The sequence below is a fragment of the Miscanthus floridulus genome, chromosome 1, assembly GCF_019320115.1.
Source record: "Miscanthus floridulus cultivar M001 chromosome 1, ASM1932011v1, whole genome shotgun sequence".
NCBI classification, from domain to species: domain Eukaryota; kingdom Viridiplantae; phylum Streptophyta; class Magnoliopsida; order Poales; family Poaceae; genus Miscanthus; species Miscanthus floridulus.
The window spans coordinates 37,190,153-37,203,828 of NC_089580.1; the positions used below are offsets into that span (position 1 = coordinate 37,190,153).

At 51.6% G+C, this 13,676-nt stretch overlaps 1 protein-coding gene across 6 annotated transcripts in view; it reads left to right on the plus strand.

The window, feature by feature from the left end:
• LOC136483692 (uncharacterized) overlaps positions 1 to 13,676 on the plus strand; it is a 67,032-nt gene that overhangs the window by 46,581 nt on the left and 6,775 nt on the right. For 4 of the 6 annotated variants that reach the window (XM_066480963.1, XM_066481005.1, XM_066480855.1 and 1 more), the window contains exon 10: positions 9,207 to 9,939. The exons of 1 other annotated variant lie outside the window; for it this stretch is intronic. In XM_066480963.1, coding sequence (XP_066337060.1) covers positions 9,207 to 9,842 — 636 coding nt within the window. In that variant the 3' untranslated portion in view covers positions 9,843 to 9,939. Of the gene's footprint in view, positions 1 to 9,206; positions 9,940 to 12,552; positions 12,686 to 13,676 lie in introns of those variants that run through there. One more of the 6 variants, XM_066480909.1, reaches the window with a different exon arrangement.

The following is a 13,676-nucleotide window of genomic DNA, read 5'->3' on the forward strand; positions in this document are numbered from 1 at the left end:
CGTCGGCCTCGGTGATCTCGGGGGGTCCGGCCTCCACAATCATGGCCTCAATGGTCTCGGGAGCTCCGGCCTCCGCCATCATGGCCTCGGTGGTCGCGGAAACATCGACCACCGCCGCTGCGGCCTCGGCGATCTTGGGCGCCCCGGCCTCCGTTGCCTCAGCCTCAGAGATCCTAGGGACCTCGACCTCGGTGGCCTCGGCAACTAAGGGCACCCTGGCCCCATCCGACTCATGAGCCTCGCCCTCGCGGGGTGGAAGCACTCCCTCCCCCGTCTGTGTCGGGGTCGCCTCGGCAGCCCCTCCTTGGGTGGCCGGCTCCTTCAGGTCGGCCCTCGCCGACGCCGCGCCGCGTTGTAGGGCGGCCTGCGCCTCTGCCACCTAGTGGATGGAGGAGCCAGGGCTCACCTTGAGCGCCTTGAGGGGCGCCAAGGAAAGCACCTCCGTAGGTCGCTTCCGACTAAGGACAAATCACTTATAGGGTCAGCACGAGACCAAAGAGTGAACAGAAAACGCTGAGGCTCTACCCAAAAATACGCTTACCCCCGAGCGAGGCTGCAGCCGCTTCGGCACTGCAACCCTCGTCTATAAGGGCGGTGGCGGTGGCAGGGGCGCGGCCTCCGCATCCGCCGGCGCCGGCCTGTCCCCAACGGGCCTCGGTGCTCCCTCGATCCTCTACAGGGGCGGTGGCGTTGCACCCGCCGCCATTTGCTCCACCACTGCCGCCAAGCCCACCGGGCTGATGGCACGTTTGCCCAACGCCCGCTCCTTGGGCGTGTCGGCCTCGGCCCCGAGGCGGGCAACCGCCGACCCTGGGGCAGCTCCTCTTCCTCCTCCTGGGAGCGCCAGGCTGCTTGCCAATGCCCCGGGCACCGTCTCCCCTACGTCAGGGAGATGGTCCAAGGGACCCCGCCCCATCTCGCCCTCGTCATCCTCGTCCGAGGCATCCGTCGATAACGACGGCGACGGGGACTCCTCCAACGGGAGGCCATCCTTCCTTTGCTGCCGGCGACGCTCATCTAGTTTCTTGCGCGCGAGAATCTGCTTCGTACGCTTCGCCGCCTTGGCGTCCTTCCTCTTTTTCTACGCCTCGGCGTGCGCCCGGTTGACCGCCCGCCGCCTCGCGTCCTCGGGAACGGGCGGCGGAGAGGCTCGCACATCCCTCATCCCCTGCAGGAACGGTGATCGCGCATAAGGGAACGAGAAATAGTGGAAAATAGAGAGGGCTCGAGGGCTGCAGCGGCGCGCGACTTACCAGCGAGAGGAACCCCCGCGACGGGCGCATCGCGATGGGGGTCAGGTTGCCGCCTCTCAGCTTCGCCTCCACCGTCTCCCCCACCCGGTGAAGAATTTCCTCATCGGAAAGGGCAGGAGGAGGACATCCGGATGCCCTCATTTGGCTCACCCGGCCTCATCTCGAACAGGCGCCGCCGCCGAGCCATCAGCGGCAGCACCCTTCGGCGGTGGAAGGCAGCCACGACCACGGCCACAGTAAGGCCACGGCTTAGTAGCCTCTCCAGCCCCTCCAGAAGCGGCTTCAGCTTGGGCTGATCCTTCCTCGGGACGCCGTACTGCCACCTTTTTGGGCAGCTCCCCACAATCCGCCTAGTGTAGGGGGTAGGTCCTCCGTCGTCGTTGCGAAGATAGAACCAGCTCGTGTACCATCGACGATTAGATGACGTGAGCTGGGCCGGGATGTAGAGGTGCTAGCGGTCCTGACGCACTTGGAGAGTGCAGCCACCGGCCCTCACCACTTTCCTCATGCCCGACATGCCCGTTGGCTTAGTGGTATGCCCCGCCCGGAAGAGATGGAGCCACAACTCTCAATGGGGAGCAATCCATAAGTACCCCTCGCAGACAGCGACGAAGATGGCCGCCTGCACGATGGAGTTGGGGTTGAAGTTGTGGAGCTCCACGCCATAGTAATGCAGGAGTGCCCGCATAAACCAATCCACCAGAACGCTGAGGCCACGCTCGTGAAAGGAGACGAAGCTCACGATGTAGCCGTCGCGAGGCCTCGGCTCCAGCTCGCCCGACGAAGCGATCCACTCTGGCCTATTAGGGTCCGTCACCGAACGAAGGAGTCCGCCGTCGATGAGCGATTGAAGCATCTCCACGATGACATCAGACGGATCCCAGGGGTCTACCTCAATGACAACGATGTCGCTGGCCATGGGTGTGGTGGAGGGTTCGAATGCGGTGGTGAGTTTGTCTCTCTCTCTCTCTCCCTAGCTCGCCTTCCTCCCTTCTTCTTCTCGGCGTCCACTGCTCTAGCGATGGCTCGATGGGGGCAGAACTAACACAGGCAAGGTAAGGTGAGGAGGGGCGAGGCTCGTTACGTATTTATGCAGGGTAAAGACGAAACGGACGGGCGATGAAATCGGGGAAGTTTCCCCCGAATTCGGCGCGGTTAACCCCGATCCGATTTTACCGCCCGCATGCCCACCTTTTTTCTCATTAATTGTGGGAACAGTTACGTCCCATCCGCTGACACCACGGTGTGCCCGACCGCTGCGGTAGCAGGCGATGTTCTGTCTCCCTAGAAAACCGCCTCAAAAGGCACGCCAGCCATTGCCGAGCCGATGGGGAAGATATTCCCCTCGCCCTATTCCTTTCAGATGAAGGAACTGGGCGCTGAGCCTATTACGGTCCAGGGGTTCGAAGGCTGGGCCCCTAGGGGTTTCAACAGCCGCCCCAGGGCAACAGAGTCAGGGACGACCGCGGGCGAGCCCATGCGGGGCCGAGACCTAAGCAAGCGAAACGCTTGGGACGCCCAAAGTCGTGTCCGAGACCGGCAGGGAGGTCTCTGAATGGGATCCCACCGTAGGGAGGCACCGAGCCACTAGGGCCCAGCGAACGGCCCCGGCACCCACTAGAGAAACCCTCCGATACTCTTGGAGTGCGTCTCTGGACCGTTAGCTGACCCCTAGCGAACGGGGTACGGGCCTCCACTCGGACTACCCGATAATAGCTCACCAGAAGTGCCACCGCTCGTACCCACCGAGGGTAGCGTGGCACATTCCACCCCTCCTTCTGAGCGAAAAGGAAGCATGAGGGTCGTACAAAAAGCCAGGGGAACCCCTGGCGGCCTTTTTGCTTTGTGCAGAGGCTAAGGGGCTCTTTCTGCAACCTTGCCGAGACCCAACGACCCCGGCTCGCACTCGAGGGGGCTTGGCAAAACAAACCCTCCTTCCGAGCGAAAAGGAAGCGTGAGGGTCGTGCAAAAAGACAGGGGAGCTCCTGACGGCCCTCTCGCTCCGTGCAGAGGCTAGGGGGCTCTTCCTGCAGATATGCCGAGACCCCACGACCCAGGCTCGCGCCCAAGGGGGCCTCGACAAAACAAACCCTCACGCGTGAGGGGCGTACAAAAAGTCAGGGGAACTCCTGACGGCCCTCTCGCTCCATGCAGAGGCTAGGGAGTTCTTCCTGCAACCTTGCCGAGACCCAGCGACCCAGGCTCGCACCCGAATGGGCTCGGTAAACAACCCCTCCGTCCAAACAAAAAGGATATGTGAGGGTCGAACAAAAAAGTCAGGAGGACCCCTGACCGCCCTCTCGCTCCGCGTGGAGGCTCGGGGGCTTCTCCTGCACCCAAGACAAAGACAAACGATAAAGGCCCGCGCTGGAAGTTTCGTTAAAAACACGACAAAGGGCATCAAGCCCATTACGGTCTAGGGGTTCGAAGGCTAGGCCCCCCAGGGTTTTGACAGCCGCCCCAGGGCAACAGAGTCGGGGACGACTGGGGGCAAGCCCAAGTATGGCCAAGGCCCGAGCGAACGATCGCTCGGGACGCCCCAAGTCGTGTCCGAGACCGGCAGAGAGGTCTCCGAATGAGATCCCACCGTAGGGAGGCAACAAGCCACCGGGGCCCAGCAAACGGCCCTGGCACCCACTAGAGAAACCCTCCGGTACTCTTGGAGTGCGTCTCCGGACTGCTAGCCGACCCTTAGCGAACGGGGCTCGGGCCTCCACTCGGACTACCCGATAACAGCTCATCGGGAATGTCACCGCTTGTGCCCACCGAGGGTAGCTTGGCATATCCCACCCCTCCTTCCGAGCGAAAAGGAAACGCGAGGGTCGTACAAAAAGTCAGGGGTGCTCCCGATCGCCCTCTCGCTCCATACAGAGGCTCGGGGGCTCTTCCTGTGACCTTGCCTAAACCCCACGACCCGAACTCGCACTTGTGGGCTCGGCAAATGCAAAATCTCTCACTCAAAGTGAGAAAAAAGACCCTAGGGGAATGAATCTACTCCCCTAGGGCCTCGGGGGCTACACCCGGCGGGTGCGCTCGCGCGCACCCATCGAGGCCTCGAAGTACAAAAAACGCAATCCCTACAGGAGCGGCTAGCAAGCCGAGTCTCGACAAACCCTCAGGGAGAGTGCACGCACTCCCCCTAAGGCTCGAGGGCTACTGTCGGGTACCATAAATCGGGGTACCCCGAGCGTACACCAAAAGAGTCACTTAAATCTCATCAACAAACAAAGACAGAAGGTAAGTCATGGGTTCACCACCAGCCCCGTCCGAGCCCACCGGCTCTCCGCCTCGCCCGAGGCCTCGCGCGGGAGGTCTCGACACCCTGACGAAATCCTCGCCTCGCCCGAGGCCTCCCACGAGAGGCCTCGCAAGGAGCCCAATTTTCGTCTCGCCCGAGGCCCCGTGCGTACAGCCTCGGATGAGACAGCTATTCTCCGTATCGCCCGAGGCTGGCTTGGCAATAACCCGTCGCTCCCGCCTCGACCAGTCTTCCCGACAACATGTCACGTCCTATTAATGCGTCAACCACTCCCGCAATCTCAGCCGGACGACGGCTCGACACCACGGAGTGGCCGACGGGACGAGGAGTCGCATCAACACCATACCGGCTAAGACAAGGCATGGCGGGGATTACCGGCCACTGTGTTCCGGCGCTGTGCCCACGATCAGCGCCGGCGCTACGCTGTGCCCCGTAACACCCGCCCCGAGGACAACGCGGCATGGGAGGTCCGACCCGGGTCATCATCGCCTCCGAACCAGCGTACCAGACCGACTGCTCCCTCCGAGCCTCGGCACCCTGCATCAGGGCCTCGGCCATCTCGAGATTCACGTCTGCCGAGACCCCCACCATGGTTCGGCCTTCGGCACCAATCGAGCCTCGGCCTCGCGCGCAGTCAACCCACAGCGACCCTGCACGCTGACCGCCACACCCGCTTCGAGGTAGCCCTGGAGCTTCCATGACGCACAGGATCGGATATGACCAGCACGTCGCCCCAGCGCTTCAAGGACGAACCACTCCGACGACCATACCGCCACAGGAACCGGCTACAAGCTCGGACACGCCGCCTCCGTTCGCACGACGCCGTATAGTTAGCACACGTACTACCCTGGTCCTCCCTTCAACTATAAAAGAAAGGACTTTGGGTCGTTTCTAGAGGAGGAACACAGGCACACACAAATACAACACCCTGTAACACGCATACTCACCCGCTGTCTGAGAGCAACGTCTCAAGCAGCCCCCATCACTCCGTGCCGAGACCTGGGAATAGCTCGCTCTCTCACCCAGCTTGTAACCCCGTACTACAAGCACCTCGGTGCAAGGAATACAAGATCAATCTCTCAGACTGAATGTAGGGCACCGATCGCCTGAACCAGTATAAGCCTTGTGTCTCTTTGCATCACCATCCGGGATTGGGAACACGTAGTACAAATTTACTAGTTGGTTGAGGACCCCTTGGTCCGAAACACCGACAACTGACTAAACAAAGAATATGCATATTCAGTGAAACATTTGAGTAAGAAACAATACACTAACCGCTCATACATGACAACATGTTCAGTAATATAATTGGAGCTTTGAACTTTTCCAGAACATGAACATATATGAATCCAGTTTTCAGATTACAGATAACAAAAACATGGCCATCTATGACTCTAGTTTTCAGATAACACTAATACACCAATTTTCAGATAACAGATAACCAATTTTCAGATACTGGTAACTGAAGCCAATGCGAGGCCACCGAAGGAGCTTTTTGGGTGCAGATGACGTTGCATGCCCATCACCCACCGTCGTTGTCATTGCGCCGCACAACTGCTGCCGCCCTCTTCTGCTCCCGCGACTATGCATCTCACAGCCCCACCCCACACACTCGCCGCGTCTACGACCTCACACAGTGTTGCGCTCTTCTGCAGCACGGGACCAGCTTCTGCCATGGATTAGGGGCGAATCGGCCACGCTAGATCCAGCCATCGAGGAAGTTACCGCCGGCCGCCACCATGACCAATGGGGATGGGTACCGCCGCCTCGCCGCCACCGCGACCATGGTGTTGGTGGCTGCCGCCGCCGCCATGCCCTTCCTAATCGAAGCCGACACAGACGGGGAAGAAAGCGAGGACACCGGGGAGTTTGGCGCGCCGCACCATCCTGTGCACGCCCAAACCAGAAACTGCGCGTGCCCACGCGGGAACCAAGCACCCTGTCGACTAGTGAGGATGAGGTCCTACAGCGCGGCTCTCTCCGTCAACTGGCCTCGGAGTACGGGCCTTCCACCAGCATGATCGGTTGGCTGGTTCGTATCATTGCTGATTCGTTTACGTGAGAAAAAAATACTGCTGGCTGGTTCGTGTGAACAGTGTTTTGCTGAGAGGGCTGGCCAGCCAGCCCAGCCAGCGGCTCCCTGCCGATCAGGCTGCACGTCGCCACGCGAGACGACGGGGAGACCGTCTACTGAGCCGAACGGGGGGAATTTTGCAAAATTGCCGATATGGAGAAGGGAAAAAGACGACGCTGTACGTGCCTTAAGGTCTGATTGGTTGCTTGCATTAGCATAGCCAAGTTTGATAATTATGTTTCGTTGTTTATAATGTAGCCAACTCTATGTTGTAGTTGAGGTCTCGTATTTATAGTAGAGGTACGCAGAGTAAAAATATTTTATTTTTGTTTATTAGCTTGTTCAAATATGCATTATCTAAGTACAATGAAATCTAGTTTTCTGGCTAATGTTGTATTGGGCTGCTTTGAGCACCGTGAAAGCCTACATAAAAGTCTATACAGACAACCAAACACGATAAACTGTGCACTACACAAGCCTTGATACAAGTTAATGCATGTACCCAATCAGATCCATAGTGTCTTGGAGTATTTCTCCTTATACCGATGCCATTAATTATAGCATATATTTGTTCCTATATGACATTGGGCCCAAAACTAATATAAAACGGAACAACTCTACCTAATAGCCGTACTCCCTCCGTCTAGAAAAAAAACTGCAATTCTAGCTTTGAACCTGGACACCTTGTCCAGGTTCAAAGCTAGAATTGCGTTTTTTTCTAGACGGAGGGAAGTACATGGTTTAATGGTTGGATTTCGTGCCAAAACTGTATCACTATCATGATACAACTTTCCTCTTTCTTCATTTGTCGATTGCGGGATCATTTATTATCACCCACGTATGACATTATAATAACTTATAAATCTGTATTTAAATTACCCATCTAACATTGTGAAAGGTAATACAAAGTAATAACTCTTAAATTTGCATCTTGCTTAACTGACTATGCCATTATGAAAGTTAAAAAAAAAAGACTGCCATTATGAAAGATAACCTAGCGTAACCTCTAAATTTGCATACTTCAATCATTATGAAAAGATAATTTAAAGTAACCCCACATTTGCATCTAAGCTACCAGCTCTATCAAAGTAACCCCTACATTTGTATCTAAGTTACCCAGCCCTATCAAAATAACTCCTACATTTGCATCTAAGTTACCCAGCCCTATCAAAGGAACACCTACAATTGATTTTGCCCCTCTTATAACTCATCTATAACCCCTCCTCCTCATTCATATTTTCTGGGTCCGCCCCGTATCCATCCATATTTCGGTTATAATTTTTCGTGAACCCACGGTGGTTCCTGGTATTACTCGAGCTAAGCTATAGTTGTTCGGGTTTACCGAGTTAGTTTATGATGGTTGCACCATAAGAGGTACGATATTAATTTTTGAGTGAAGTGCATGGCCGTTCTCAAACTTACATCGGTGTGATATGCCGCTACTAATAATCTTAAATTGCATCGTTTTGACCTAAATCTCTGTTAGGTCTTAGTGGCCATCCAAACAGGATCAGTGCTTGTGCCTTTGTGCTCATGTGGCATGTTGAGTGTGTGGTGATGTGACTCTAATATGCGGGGCCAATGTAGGACTGGACTTGCTTGACATAGAAGCTTGGAGGGGTTTATGTGAAGATACAAACTTCCCCTGGTTATTTCCCAAAACTATCATCATCTTCTGCAGCAGTGGGCAACAATAGCTGGCTGGGGTTGTGCAGCCCATCATCCATCGATGCTTGCGGCCAATGGGGTTAGGCTGGGATAGTGCAGCATGGCTAATCGGGAGGAGGGAGGGGGAGGGAGGCAGCGACGAACGGGGCATAGCATTGGGCGGTTGTGACATTGGCGGTAAGCGGAGTGCGCACATGGGGTTGGGCGTAGGTAAGCCACGGTTGGCGGCCGGCTCGGTGTCAGCGCCCGGAGTTGGAGAGGGAGATAAGGGTCGAAGGTACAACAACGAAGATCTTTGTAACCTGGCTACACCGAGGTATAGAGCTTACAAAGGCGAACTCAATGGTGATGTTGGATTTTGCCAAAGAGCCTCAGATGTAGAGAAATTGCTCATCGGAGTTCTGTCGAGTTCCGTCACCGGCTCACCGCACCCATGAGTCAGCCTCTGCCATCCAAATCATTGAAGTGTGACTCGCCTCCTATCTCTCTTCTACCCCAGTCGTGTCCATGCCATCTTTGGCCCACACCTTAGAGCTTGCACCCTCTGCCGCCCATCACCAGGCTAGCTCGTCCGCCTATGCCTTCTCCAGTTCTCCCCCTATGGCCCATGAGTAGCACGAGCCAATCGATCATGGCCATGAGAAAGGTAGGAGAGGAGAGATGGAGCTGATATGTGGGTTCTACATGTTGGGTCAATGACAACACACACTTCGTATGCCACATTGATACATGGGTAGGGTCAGATTTGTTTGGACGACTAAGAGACCCCAACATAGTTTAAGGCCTGAACCGATGCAATTTAAGAGTACATGGACCAGCAATGACATAATATAAGTTTGAGGATCGGCCATAAATTTTACTCTTAATTTTTTTATTCATATTCATGTGATTAAAATTTCTGCACAAAATTAAGAACTTTTTTTTCTGTCTTTTACCCGTTTCTTATTTTTAGGGTTTTGAAGACGCTGGAGATAAAAGCGAGGCCAACAATGATAGCACATCGACACGAAGCAATGAGATATCAACAGAGTATGACTTCAGCCATAACCAGAGGAATGTCTATTCCTCTTACCACAGGATCGTCCCCAACTCTAAAATGAAAGCAGCCAGGGACTGGATGCAGAATTCTTCCCTTGTTGGACGCCGATTGCAGATGGATCAACTTCGTCACTGTACAGTTCAGGCACAAATGAACCATTCTCAAGTTATGTCTGTTTGGGGGATACCTGGCGTGGGGAAATCAGCTCTTGTCAGGAACTTGTACTGCGACAGGATACTAGAGAACCAGCAATTTCAAGAATACGGTTGGGTGGGTTTATCACACTCCCGACCCTTCAATTTAAGGGACTTCTCACGGAGCTTGCTTATGAATTTTCATTCAGAGTCTCTTCAAGCCAAGGAAACTGCACCCTCTAATATAGTGGGGATCAAAGACGCCATTGGAAAGTGTCGTGAGGTTCTAAGTACACGTCGGTGCCTTGTTGTTATCGATGGTCTTGAGTCCATACAGGAATGGGATTTGATACAATCTTCGTTGGTATCTAGACACTCTAAATCTAGAACTGTCATCATTGCTGATAACAACTGAAGCAAGCATTGCAACATACTACGCAGATAAGGAAGAACTTGTGTTTAATGTCAAAACTCTAGAAGCTGATGCAGCCTTTGATCTCTTCGAAAATGAGGTGTGTTTCCTCGATCCTGCCCAGTATATAGATCAGAAGTAAAACACATACATAGAAACAAACATGTATATACATGATATCCTGCTACTTCAGTAACCTCGGTATTTTCCTGCATGCATGTATGTCCTTGCTCGTACTTACCATTTCACCCAGGGACATCTAAATATGGCATGAGATAATAATTGATAAGTTTATCATGTTAGATAATTAGGCATTTTCAATAGCAATTTAATCCAGAAAAAGACGATAAACAAAAGGTTGGTGACATCATACATGTTTGATCTAAGCATGAACGTCATGTATATGATACTAACCAGCAAGGTAAGTACACAAGACCTTACTGGATAACGGAGAACAGAGGACATACCCAGTGGCAGAGCCTGGATGCACTAGTCGACATAGTGCCTGTCGGTGTAGTCGTCCCGCTCGTTGCAGTGCAGGAAGGAAGCAGTGCCGATCACCAGAGACGTGCGCCGGCGCCGGGAAGAAGAAGACGGTCGATGCGAGTAGTCGTGCCGCCAACGACACTCCCCAAAAACATGATTGCCGCCCTTCACCCAAGCAGGTGAACTCGAAGACGGCAGACGTTCCCGAGGCTCTACTCAGCCCAGTTCCTATGCGAGCAGGGAACTAGGACGGGGAGAACCAAAGAGTAGCAGATGTGGTTGACTCCGAAGCGAAGAAGAAGATGACTGATGGAGGAGTTGGGAATATATGCTCGCGGTAGGGAAGCGATGAGTCTCAGGAGGAGATCAGGAGACGGAAGAGCTCTCTCCATCAAGGCTCAGCCAGCGGTAACGGGTGAAACTCCCTATCATCAAGTCGCCACTGATTAAAAACGGAAGAAACTCCCGTAATTATACGACTTAATTGGCAAAACATGGCCCCGTCCGCTCGCCGCCTCCTGCCTCGCCTTGCCTCGCCACAGCCACGCCCACGCCCACGCCTCGGCCGGCGGCGGCGCGCACGCGTGTGGGCACACCTATGTCCTTTTCTCTGCTTCTCAATATAGATGAACAATATTCAACCATATAAACGGAGTCAACGTCTAGTCAAAATCCCGTACGGTATTAAACCATACACCGCGCATTATTACGGGCCATAGAGTTTATTTGATTTATTAAATATTATATGGGCCAAGCCCATAATATATCCAACAATCCTCACCAAACTCTAGGGTTCGTAGTAAACTAGTCTCAAAACCACATTTCTTTGATATACCAGTGTTTCGATGGAGATTGTTAAGTTGAACATCCATCTAGAGCAGTAGTTACACTCAGTCACAACTGAAAATGGACTATGCCTTGAATTGACAGTTTTGTGTGAAGTAAGTTTCACTAAAGTTCTTAACTGGTACTAGGCTGCAAAAAGCATCCCCTCTATTTGAAGCATATAAGTCACACTTAACGGCCTTTCATGAGTATCTAGAGATTACTCACATCTCATAGATTGTGACTTCAAGTGGGTCAAGCCCAACTCCCTCGATGCACCTTCTATCACATTACGTGACAGACCCTTAGTAAACTGATCTGCCAGATTTTTAGATGTATGGACATAGCTCAATGCAATTACTCTGGAGTTTCTCAGTTTTCTGGCAAATTTTAACCGCCTTTTCACATGCCTTGTAGACTTCATGTTGTCCTTAGAACTGTTCACCTTAGTTATCACAGTTTGGTTGTCACAGTTCATAGAAATAGCTGGTATAGGTTTCTCTACAACCGATAAATCCATAAGGAGTTCACGAAGCCACTAGGCCTCAGCGCTAAGCGGCGTCTAATACTGTGAGTTCTGCTTTCATTGTAGACTTTCGTTAAGACAGTCTGCTTGCAAGACTTCCTAGAAAACAGCGCCACCTCCAAGCAAGAACGCGTATCCGCTTGTGGCATACAGTTCATCAGCATCAGATATCCAGTTAGCATCACAGTAACCCTCCAGTACCCTCGGGTACCTGGTATAGTGAATGCCATAGCTCATGGTTCCCTTCAGATAGCGCAACACCCTCTCAAGAGCGTGCCAATGTGTATCTCCCGGATTTGAAACAAACCGGCTAAGTTTGCTCACAGCAAACTGAGATATCAGGTCTTGTTGCACTAGCCAAATACATTAGTGAGCTCAACAATTTGAGAATATCTCAATTGATCCATGTGCTATTCCGTGATTTTTTCTTAATAGCACACTTGGGTCATAGGGAGTTGGAGAAGGCGTGCATTCACTATAACCAAAGCGATTTAGCACATTTTTCACATAGTGGGATTGCACAAGTGTTACCCCACCATTTCCTTCTCTCAGTAGCTTAACGTTAAGAATAACATCAGCCTCACCCAAGTCTTTCATCTCAAAATTATTAGACAGGAAATCTTTCACTTCCTTGATCACATTAATATTATTTCCAAAGATTAAAATATCATCCACATACAAGCACAAAATTACACCTTCTTCCCCACCATACCGATAATAAACACATTTATCAGCTTTATTCACTGTAAAGTCGGCTGATGTCAAAGTTTTAGTCAAACTTCTCATGCCACTGCTTAGGAGCTTGCTTTAGACCATATAAGGATTTTAATAATTTACAAACCTTACCCTCTTAACCTTTTGCTATAAATTCATCAGGCTGATCCATGTAGATCTCTTTCTCAAGCTCTCCATTCAAGAAAGCTGTCTTAACGTCCATCTGATGAACGAGAAGACCGTGTGAGGCAGCCAAGGACAATAGCACACGTATGGTCGTCAAACGGGCAACTGGTGAGTAAGTATCAAAATAATCCTCTCCTTCCTTTTGAGTATAACCTTTAGCCACTAGCCTCGTCTTGTACTTCTCAATAGTACCATCAGGCCTTAGCTTCTTTTTGAATACCCATTTACACCCCACTAGTTTACATCTGTAAGGACGATCAACCACTTCCCAAGTTCTATTAGACATAATAGAATCTATCTCACTTTGAACAGCTTCCTTCCACAAGTCAGCGTCAAGAGATGAATATGCCTCAACTATGGTTGTGGGAGTGTCATCCACAAGGTATATAATATAGTTTTCACCAAAGGATTTTATAACCCTCCGTCTCTTACTCTTTCGAGTGACTATATCATTATCCTCGGGAATTTCTTCATGGGTTTCAACATCAGCGTGTATTACCGATTCATGTGTCTCAGGCAGAAAAATAGATTCATGACTGGAAGTGCTAGGTGTATTCTTCATGGGAAATTCATTCTCAAAAAATGTCGCATCTCTAGATTCCATAATTGTACCAACAACCATGTCATGAACACTAGAGTTTGTTATTAAAAATCTATAACCCACGCTGTGAATAGCATAACCGAGAAAGGCACAATCAACAGTTTTTGGTCCAAGCTTTCGCTTTTTGTTTATTGGCACATTCACCTTTACCAAACAACCCCAAGTTCGCATGTAAAAAAGATTTAATCTCTTTTTCTCCCATTACTTGAATGGTGTAATTTCTTTGTTCTTTGTAGACACCCTATTCAGGATATGACACACTGTCAATATAGCCTCACCCCACCATTCCTTAGATAGTCCTGCAGTCTCTAACATGGCGTTAACCAACTCAGTTAGAGTGCGGTTCATTCTCTCTGCAATCCCATTGGACTGTGGTGAATATGGTGATGTCCTCTCATGAATAATTCCATGCACAGCGCAAAACTCAAAAAATCCGTTTGAGAAATATTCTTCCCCACGATCAGACCGCAAATGTTTAATTTTCTTTTAAGTTGATTCT